Source organism: Penicillium verhagenii (assembly GCF_028828195.1).
Source record: "Penicillium verhagenii strain IBT 33310 chromosome Unknown utg000007l_segment0_segment0, whole genome shotgun sequence".
Classification (NCBI taxonomy): Eukaryota; Fungi; Ascomycota; class Eurotiomycetes; order Eurotiales; family Aspergillaceae; genus Penicillium; species Penicillium verhagenii.
Genome location: NW_026643171.1, coordinates 717158 through 727252, shown reverse-complemented (window position 1 = coordinate 727252; position 10095 = coordinate 717158). Strand labels below are relative to the sequence as shown.

Here is a 10095-nt window from a genome sequence, read left to right as displayed (position 1 = left end):
TTAAATAATATTATAATATATTATAATTTATAAAAAAATTCTTATATATATTAATTATATCTTAATAAAAATATATAAATAATCTTAATAAATTATAATAATATAGAATATTTAATTATAGATTCAAAGAATAATCTTAGAAATTAATAATTAATCTTATAAATCTATTATAAATAACTCTTATTTTATCTTTATATATTATTATATATTATCTTAGAATCTCAGATTATTTAAGAGTATCTTAGATTATTCCTAGATTATTACAAAGATCCCTAGATCCTTATTATTATAATCTTATATCTTAGTACTCTAAACCTAATCTTTTATAGATCTTTAATATCTATCCTAAGACTAAGCCTTATAAATAAAATAGACTACTTAGTTATAATTATTTTAATAACTTCATATATAAAAGATAATTTTTAAATTATTTTAATACTAAATAAATAATTAATAATTAATCTATATAGTTAGGATCTTTATTTAAATTCGTATATTATAGAAATATTTAGCTTAGAAATTAAATATATTATTTCTTAATAAAAGTTCATATTTTTACTATAGAGATATAGCCTATTTACTAACAAATTTAGATGATTTTTCTCATCCTTAATTTCAAGATTATATAGCTCTGTTAAAGAAAAAACATACTAGAATTTCCAACTATAAGAAGTAATCATTATCTAATTCTTTATAACTTCACCATAATCAGAATAAAAAGTTCATATAGCGATTTACGGAGATATTGAATATCAAAGTTAGTAAGTTTTGCCATTTTTTGCGGGGGAGAATAGAAGTATCTAAACTCCAATATCACCATATGTATATATGGAGCTTGCTTGTACTGTGTGCTGTACAATTGTGCTGTGCTTTTTACTTGAATTAAATAAAGAGATAACCTCCATCTTTTCATCCCTCTTCAAAATGTCTAGTAACATGATACGACACAGCGGCTTCATCTCCTTCGAATATACCACAAACAGGACATAAAATACTTGCTGCTGCTGTCCGAGGAGCGCTAGCTGTGTCTAATAGACCACCATCCCTCTCTTCCAAATTCAGCTGTGTCTTTTTAACCTGCTTCTTTCCCTTAGGAGGGCGTATGTACATATCTAGCCCAATAGGCTCCGATGTGGGCTCTTCCCCGCGGCCAAGACGCATGTCACTTGTAGCAAAGTAACTACGTCTTCCAATTGTATTATCACATCCTTCTGTTCTTTTCGGTATACCCTCTGCCATTCTGTTGACTTCCTCATGTGTCGAATCCGATAGCTCATCAACACCTCGTAAGCTTTGTACCCTTCCGACACGTCCGTCAGTGAGACGCACCTTGACGCCTCGTGGGTGGTCACCGTGCGAAAGTAACTCGCCGACCGTGCCTGGAACTGTGCGTCCTGTGGGCTGGTCAGCCTTAAGGACGATGTTGACGGGTGTGCCGTGGTTTATAGATCTTGAAGGAGGGACACGAGGGTGGGAGGGTCGGATGCCATTGTGCCCACTATATCGGTTCTGACGATTCATTCTTGTGCTTGGATTTTGGGCCACAGGTCGTGATCGAGTTATGATATGTAAAGGAATTGTGGTAGTATTTGTGTAGAAGATTGACAGGATCTGTCTGCAGATTAGCTAATCCTGTATGCCTTAGGCCATAAATTCATAATCATCAACTTCAAGATGTGTCGAGAAATTTCTTGTCAAAACCTGTCTACTTGATCCTTGGTATACGATTGGCCTATTCAAAGAATCCATAATGATAGAATTTCTTGCAAGTCAGGCCCCAAACGTTTTGAGTGGTTTCATCTAAGCCGTCGATGCCTCCAATGATGATTGCGAGACCCGTATACTATGTATCTATTTGACAAAGTATAAGGTGTACGTACATCTTGAACTAAAGTTTACAACTGAAGCTATACTGATTTAATAATTCTGAAGTGTTATTCTACAATATCCCCTAACGCAGTACACAACCTACCACTAACCAGACCATATACAGTATAGCATTTTCTTCTTCTGTCTCTAGAGTCTATGCCACTAATCCAATCAAGGAGGGCCAACAACATCATCCTTCTATACTAGTTGTTAGGAACTCCCCATTGTTATAACGCAATCGTACCGTGTCAATGTTTTTTTTTTTTTTTTTAACATCTGAAGGCACTGTGGTGTCTGAAAATCCTTCTTCATTCAGCCAAGTCCCACTTTTATAGATTACGTTTGCTTGTCCTTGCCTTATGGAATACTTCTAAAAGCTTGAGTTTCACTTAGAAGGCTGTCATCATATAAAGTAATGATGACCCATGGCCGAATAACAGGGGCATTTTATCCCACAAGTAAAAGATATAGAACATAAACCGCATATTTTGAACCCTACAAGAAGAGGGGTATAGAGTATATGGTGGGTCCACATCACCCTTCTGTATTACAATATTCCGTACTACAATTAGTAGTTTCCACTCTGAGCGGGTCATATGAAAGTTATACATAGGTTAATTAGTTTCCCTGATGAAATGTATGTACATACATCCAACATCTATGACATACATAGCAGTCCTTGGTTTCTACAGTCCTTGGTTTCTAAAGGCCAGAAAGGAAAGACAGGCAATCTCAATGTATAAGACAAGGAGATCGTTGATGGTGCGATGTGTGGAAATTTCAGTATGTCAAATAATACCCAGGCTTTTCTCGGAGGGGGATTCTTTTCCTTTGTTGTTTTCTCAGGAGCGAAAACCACCGGTAGAGAAACCAGTAACCATTAAATCTATGCACTACACTTTCTGTTGTAAAACCCGAGGCTCCACGCCCGTGATGTATATTTGCCATACATGTCATGAACTTTTTTTGTTATCCTATTGATCGGGAGACAATAATTGCCATGGTTGACCAGTATTTGACATCACTCCGAAAATGAAAACCTCCTTAAACAGTCTGCAGGACCTGCTCCTTGAACTCACGCTCCACCTTCTGACCCTTGTCATCAGTCGCGGACTCTCCGTGGAGGGCCAGGAGGGCTCCCAGGTCGAACTTGGGGGACTTGAGCAGCTTAACCTTGCGAATGTGGACCTAGAGAAAATCAGTCAGCCAAAACCCAGAAAAAAAACCCCCCAAAAGACTACCGATCCATGATCAAGTAGAAATGAAAAGGTGAACGTACATTCTGCAGGGGGTAGATGCCCTGGGTGGACTTCTCAATCTCGCGGCCAATGACCTCGGGAATGAGCTTGTGGGTAAGCTGAGACAGAGTGCAGGTGGAAGCCTCACGCTGCATAATCTCAGTCATCTTCTTGCGGATGGCACGGATCTGAGACGAGCGGGCGTAAGTGGTCTTCTTGATCTGGTTAGGGCGTCTCTTGGTGAAGGCGATGGCGAACAAGCGGATGAGGTAGTCGTCAGTGGTCTTAACGGTGACGTTAGCCTCAATGAGAGACTGCCACTTGCGAACCAGGGAGCGCAGCTTGTCGGTGGTGAAGTCCAGACCGTGGAAGTTGGTGAGGCAGTTCTTGCCCTGGATCTCATCCACACGGAGCTTGACCTTGCGGAAAGCGTGGTCCTCATCGTTCTGCAGATCGGCGAGGGAGACCTCGAAGATACGGCCCTTCAGGGAGTCGTTGGCGTTCTTCAGACCGCTGGTGCGGTTGACCAGAGTCTTGCCGACACTTTTTTATTCCGTTAGCAAACAAAATTCCAAGTCGAGTCACCCAAGGAAGAATTGGCAGGGTGAAAAAAGAAAGGTGAGAAGTGCGGGAGAAGGGGAAGATCCTACTCGCGAGTCTGGAAGGTAGAGGGAGCCTGGTGAAGAAATCGTTAGTTACCGTCCTTGGAATTTGTCCATTTTCGAATTCCATGTAACTCACCTTCACGGAGTACTCATCCTTTCGTGTGAAAGGGTCGACGGTGCGCTTCTTGATACCCTTCTTACCCTTGGAAAGGCGCTTGTTCCTGGTGGCAAAGGTGGGTTAGTCAATGAGGTTCCGGGAATGGAGACGAGATGGTCAATGAAGCGGATAGAGAGAATAAAGAATCAAGTGTAGAGAGTATGAGGATGCTGATGATTTTGGTATAGTGACACTTACTTGCCAACAGCCATGATTGCGAGTCGGGTCTATCTGGGTGTTGTTAAAAGACAGACAAAGGTATCGCACCACGGCGCTCGGAAAGGTTTCGAGATTCTCGCTGCACCGGTCGACGGGAGGGTTGAAATCAAAAACCCACAGAAAACTCGGCTAAGCGAGCCCAACCGGGCCCTATCTACGGCTGACTCAGCCGTTCATCCACTGTCATGTGACACACAGACGAATTTCTTTGCTTCAGAATTGTGATTGGTCGGATTTTCTGCTTACACATGCGAATATCCATTGTTCAACTTGAGATTTCCACTCCGGATTTTCTGGATGATATCATACCAGTAATACACCTAGTAGTTAGTATACTATACTGATCTACAGAATTATACTCAGGTCAATATATATAACATACCAACCTTTCTTTAGTTACTGCCTTCCAGCTATGCTTAGTAACCATGTACGGCTTGAAACTCACTAGGTGCTGTAAATTATTTGATTTAGTATTCTGTATTCTGTATCCATTAATCTCAATCATCTATTATGGCTCAACCTAGGAATTCTGGGTTATTGAGTTATGAGAAATACCGAAAAAAGGACACGATTGGGAAACCACGATAGAAGAGAAGAATCAGACGCTATATATATTATATCATCTGTACAGAACATAACTGTTGAAGTATAGTAACTTGTACTATGCTGTTTAAATTCAAGGTCACATGAGCCATATGCCTTTTTTTTTTTTTTTTTTTTTTTTCCTTTTTTCCTTTTGGGCAGCCCCTAAGAAACGCGTGCCCCCACCTACTTTGATCGCGACTCTTATTCTCCGCACGAGCCTACCGTCATTAAACTCCGATTTCTTGAACATTCCTTGAACTTCACTTTGTTTCTTCTATCACCTACAAACCCAACCTTTCTCAAACTCATCTTGGAGCATGGTAATATCTCGTCATTCATCCACTTTTTATCAATAACTCTAACTGATCACACCGCCTAATAGGGCAAGCGCAAGTCTTCCTCTAAACCTCAAGGGCCCCGAAAGGTATGGGGATTGATCTTGAATTAGGACCATTATTTTCGGGTACTGACTAGTCTTTATAGCGGGAGCCCCTGTCGACTACCTTCGCCTGTCTGTTCTGCAACCATGAGAACTCAGTCATTGTAAAGTTAGATAAGAAATTGGGCCTCGGTGACCTGTCCTGCAAAGTGTGTGGCCAGAAGTTCCAGACTGGCATCAATTGTGCGTCGCTGCTTCCTTTTACGACGATGAAATACCTTCTCACTTTCTACTAGATCTTTCCGCTGCCGTCGATGTTTATTCGGATTGGGTGGACGCGTGTGATGCGGTTGCCAAGGACACGGCGAACCAGTATGACGGGACAGCCAGCTCACAAGTAGCCGGTCGCAAACCGGGCCCTGCAGCAAATGTGGCATCGGGGGATGTTTTCGAGGAAGAGGATTATTGATTGTGTTGTTACAACAGGGGTGGGGCGTACTGGCGCATGGGAAACGGCATCAATTGCGATGACCTCATTTATGTATACGTATTTTGGCGCATCCACAAATTCATTTGAATTTTCGTCGAGGAATGATGTATCGAAGCTATCTCTGTTGATATCTTCTCTACTAAGGATACATGATGATCCGTAGATTACTTCAAAAGCCTTTACTGCTGTGTCGTTACAGGTAGGAACTACAGTGTGTAGTATCGGTCACCGAAATCTCCCAATCCAGGAATGATGTACCTGTTTGAACCATTAGTACGGCCTCAAAGCCTGGAAAGAAAATCTGAGGAGTATCATACTTTTTGTCATCCAATCCTTGATCGATAAAGGCTGTGACAACCCGAAGTTTGGGAAATCTCTCAGCGAACTCCGCAACACCGGAAGGGCTTGCGATCAGATTGAGAAACAAGATACGGTGCTCAGGGACGCCCTTCTGCTTCAGGACCTCTACTGCCAATGTTGCGGATCCTCCTAAACGGAGTCAGTATTGCTGTTGAAGCGATATCAAAGGGAATATTGGCACCTACCGGTTGCAAACATGGGATCCAGGAGTAAAACCCATCGATCCGCAATATCGGCCGGTAGCTTTTCATAGAAGAGCTTCGGCATGCAGGTTTCTTCATCTCTTTGGATTAGGATCTTGCCAATGCGAACGGACCGACAGCAATCCCGCAGCCCTTGTTCCATGGCTTCTCCAGCTCTCATGATTGAAACACCACAGATCTTCCCCTCGAACTTAACTCCCAAGTAGGCCCGTCCAACCGGGGTAGTGACCGATTGTTCCACCACGGGTAGATGGTTCAGCCCTTCTTCCACCAGCAACCGGATGATGCGGTTTGAGTAGAAAATAAAATCTGCCCGAGCGGTCCGTTTGTCGCGAATCATCCTGTGGATTTGTTAGATGACTTCATATGCATCGAAGGAAGCCCATAAACAGGGATGGGTCGTCTCACGTCAGTAGAGCGATTAATTGGGGTGTTTGGGACAGCACGTGAACATTCTCATAGGAGACTTCTTTGGAGACCGTTGCCGTGGGCTTCTCACCCTCTGGTCGATAGATAGGGCCAACGCCTTGGGCGGGCGATGGAACAGGGTCCTTGCTAGCCATGACGAATAATAGACTTGTATATATTGGCGTGGAAAGCAGGAATCCCGAGAACACGGGAAAACTGGGGAAACGAAAGAGACACACGACCCTCCTCGATCGGCTTGAGGGGAGAGAAAAAAAAGCGGGGAGAGGGGATTTTCTCTTATCGTAGCTATCGGGCAAAAGCGAACCTGCCCCCCTCCGCACTTCTCTCTTATCGGATACCGCTGAATAAGCCCGGACGTGCAGGGCGCCCGGAAGCGGGAATGCCTGTTGAGCTATATGCGCGTGTCTCCTGCAACCTACATTGTCGATTTCATTTTTATTGGGAATTTCCCTGATTAAAGCTCGCCAATTTTGTCCAAGTCTTCTTTCAACCTCTTTGAAGTCTCTTGCTCTTCTTTGACACGCTTGATTTGGCCATCTGCGGCATGCCTCCTTTGCCCGAAGATACCTTCTAGCTTCATTGTACCAGCCGCCAGAGCCCGTGGAACTTATATCTCCACTATTCCATTTCCATTTCCCTCTTCCCTTTCCCTTGATGGCCTGGTTGGTCATCGGAAGCTATTCTGCCTAGCGAGAATGGAATCGCGATCCCGAAATCGACGGCTGGTGACCTATGGTTCTACCACTAATAACCAATCGCAGTCGAAGACGGCACACTCCCATGCGTCTACTACCAAACATACTCCAACTATATCTTATCATTCACGTCGACCGAGTCATCACCTATTATCTGGGCTACCTAAAGAAAAGCAGCCTCAAGGGTCGCATGAGGCCTCAGATGACAAGATATATGATCTACCATCGTCAAGTGAAGAAGATCAACAATATAAGCAGAGGCGGAAAAGAAGAAGATGTGGCTCAGAAGGGAACACTGCCATTTCACAGAAACAGGAAACTGTGGGCTCGCGAAAACCAGCGGTGGTGAAGACAGATATTGATCTTGGTGGAATTTCCACCAACAAACCGACTTCGGCAACCCTTCAGATTAAGACCGTTTCACCGCGCAATAAAAAGGACATAGCTGACGACCAGAGTCGCCTTGATCAAGTAGGAGATTCTGGCTCACAGAAACCCAACCCTCGGGTGGTTACCTCTGCCGAATGCCTGGATATGGCCCGATGGTCTGACACCTTTGCGGGCGAGACCGAGCTACCAAAAAATGCGGAGACACAGCAACGTATCCCCCAGAACGCGCAGCATAATCCTAGCCCCCTTGAATCTCTAAGCTACACTACCACAACCGCGGGGAATGGTGTTGCTGGGCGTCGGAGACTGATTGATTCTCTGGGCACTAGGGAACGTTCATCAGGGGGTTCATCGTCAGATATACCGGCTGATAGTCAGTTGTCTTCCTCCTTGCCTGCCCCGCCCACCCCAACTCGACAACAAGACCTTGCGCAATCAAGTACGCCCATCGAGATCCAGTCTGATAGTCATGGCCAAGACCCTACTGTTGCACCCTCGCCTCACCTACGTGGCTCTAAAGTCACATATGCCCGTCAGCGCTCATTCTTAGATGACCTTATCTTGGATGATGGACCTACAGGCATGAATCTTGCAGCTGGTGTGGAACAGAATGATCCACTGGGTGATATTGATCGTCCGAATCCCAGTGTTGGGCCCCGGCCTCGTCTTTTTACCATTGCAGAGCCCAGCAATGATGATGGGACTGTCCGGAGTATCCATGAACTACGTCAAGCCGGTGGGAATGCTCGTTATCGGGGCGCGATTGAGGCCATCTTCGAAGATATCGAGGACAACCACATTTCCACATCAGGTCGATGTAATGCATTCGTACAACTCTGTAGCAAGCTACTCGATACGAACCTTGCCCGTCAATTTCTGGAGTGCAATTTCGATAAGAGGCTGGTGGATCTGCTCTCCAAGGATCTTGACCTGACATCCTCTTCGCTTGCTCTCTGTGCCTATGACCTCTGTGCGATTGGCAGACCCCTTCCCTATATTCTCGCAAGTGCTGCCTGGCCTAAACTTTTGGATATATCCCTCCCCTTATTAGATGTTCAAGATGATCTGCTTGCAATGGCCCGTGCACCACCCCAGAAAATATCCAAGGCTACTCAACTCTCCATTCAACATATCCTCCCACAGCTTAAGTCGAGATTGCTTCTCGATATCGATGCAGCCAAGTTGTCTCCTTGTTTCCTAGCACTGCAGTGCCTAAGAACAACTATTGTGGCAGTCCAGGAGAAAGGCGAGAACCCGACCGGTCCTTCCGTGCCATTCCTGAGGCGACTGGTAAATCTTATGCTATCTACCAACTCTTATCTTCGGAAGAGCTCGAATAACACCAGCGCTTTGAACTCCCAGGCACTGATTTTGGGATTGTCTATCCTGGAGGCACACACAACCTCCGGTGGTCCTCTTCAGAGAGATCATCGCGATGTTTTAGTTTCCATTGCCAGTTTGTATAGTTTGCTCTCTGTGGGCAGCGAAGACCCAGTGAATACGACTAGCCAGAGCATTCGAAATCTCTATATCCGAGTGATATTGAATGTCACCAACAGTCACCCTGGTCTTTGCGATGACTTCGCAACGCCAGAGATGATAGGTGAACTGGCCGCAATCGCAATCACCAAATTTGCCGATCTGGCTCAAGAGCCTTTTGTTCAGGATAACAACAATTCCCTTGACACGGTGATACTGGCACTGGGGGCTCTGATCAATCTCACTGAACAAAGTGAAACATCGCGTGTTATTTTTCTCAATCCAGAGATTTCAGACCGGCCTCTTCTCGATCAATTGCTAGACCTATTTTCTGTGCATTTTGATTCCACTTCCGAGGTATTCATCTATCAAATCCTTTCTATCTTGTTTATTTTCTAATTTCAACATTTTTTTTTCAGGCACATTCTGTTCCGGAAGTCCATCATAACGTTGCAGTGGGATATCTGGCAGTCCTCCTTCTGGCCCTGTGTCTCAACCCCAGTGCGCGTATACAGGTCACAAACTCATTAAATTCGAAGGGGCTGTTGGTAGTTTTGTCAACCGTTGAGGAATTCTTGCAATATCACCGCAAGATCGAGCAGGAACTGCAGCCTCTTCCCGTACAAGGCGATTCAAAGGGATTCCATACACGATTACAGGACTTGATGATTCAAATTCAACACACCGCCCACGTGTAGTGGCCTCTAATGCCGGATGCTCTCTATGAATTATTTGTACGTTATGACATTGGCGCTGCTGGTTTTCTTTCTTGCACCTAGAAGGTATGATGTATGGAGAAAGATCTTGGCGAGAATTAATGATTGATACCCTTTTTCCCATTTCAGCCACCCCTTGGTACTTGTAGACATGTAGCTTGTAGAAAAAGAATATTCAGTATATCGCATGCAATAGAAATATAACACACGTACTATATAGCCATGCAGCAGGTGTTATATTTGGTATATTTGGTACTACTTCAGAAATTAGCACTGTACCA

The 10095-nt window shown here is 44.2% G+C and overlaps 5 protein-coding genes across 5 annotated transcripts; 2 read left to right on the top strand and 3 right to left on the bottom strand.

Annotated features, from left to right (window-relative positions):
- Positions 1-909: 909 nt before the first annotated feature.
- Positions 910-1521, bottom strand: N7466_006971 (YwbE family protein; the record flags this gene model as incomplete). Its single annotated transcript, XM_057166360.1, has 1 exon — positions 910-1521. The coding sequence occupies one exon, from the start codon at positions 1519-1521 to the stop codon at positions 910-912; it is 612 nt and encodes a 203-aa protein (XP_057019401.1).
- A 1392-nt stretch (positions 1522-2913) lies between these two features.
- rps1 (40S ribosomal protein eS1) lies at positions 2914-4081 on the bottom strand (the record flags this gene model as incomplete). The annotated part of the gene is made up of 5 exons (XM_057166359.1): positions 2914-3057; positions 3149-3650; positions 3758-3783; positions 3849-3933; positions 4068-4081. The coding sequence occupies 5 exons, from the start codon at positions 4079-4081 to the stop codon at positions 2914-2916; spliced, it is 771 nt and encodes a 256-aa protein (XP_057019400.1).
- Positions 4082-4990: 909 nt separating this feature from the next.
- Positions 4991-5521, top strand: N7466_006969 (transcription elongation factor 1 family protein; the record flags this gene model as incomplete). Its single annotated transcript, XM_057166358.1, has 4 exons — positions 4991-4993; positions 5056-5097; positions 5157-5295; positions 5349-5521. 4 exons carry the CDS (start codon positions 4991-4993, stop codon positions 5519-5521), a joined length of 357 nt encoding a protein of 118 aa, XP_057019399.1.
- A 227-nt stretch (positions 5522-5748) lies between these two features.
- On the bottom strand, positions 5749-6668 carry N7466_006968 (uracil phosphoribosyltransferase; the record flags this gene model as incomplete). Its single annotated transcript, XM_057166357.1, has 4 exons — positions 5749-5800; positions 5860-6031; positions 6088-6446; positions 6514-6668. The coding sequence occupies 4 exons, from the start codon at positions 6666-6668 to the stop codon at positions 5749-5751; spliced, it is 738 nt and encodes a 245-aa protein (XP_057019398.1).
- Positions 6669-7229: 561 nt separating this feature from the next.
- Positions 7230-9796, top strand: N7466_006967 (WAPL family protein; the record flags this gene model as incomplete). The annotated part of the gene is made up of 2 exons (XM_057166356.1): positions 7230-9455; positions 9518-9796. 2 exons carry the CDS (start codon positions 7230-7232, stop codon positions 9794-9796), a joined length of 2505 nt encoding a protein of 834 aa, XP_057019397.1.
- Positions 9797-10095: the final 299 nt, after the last annotated feature.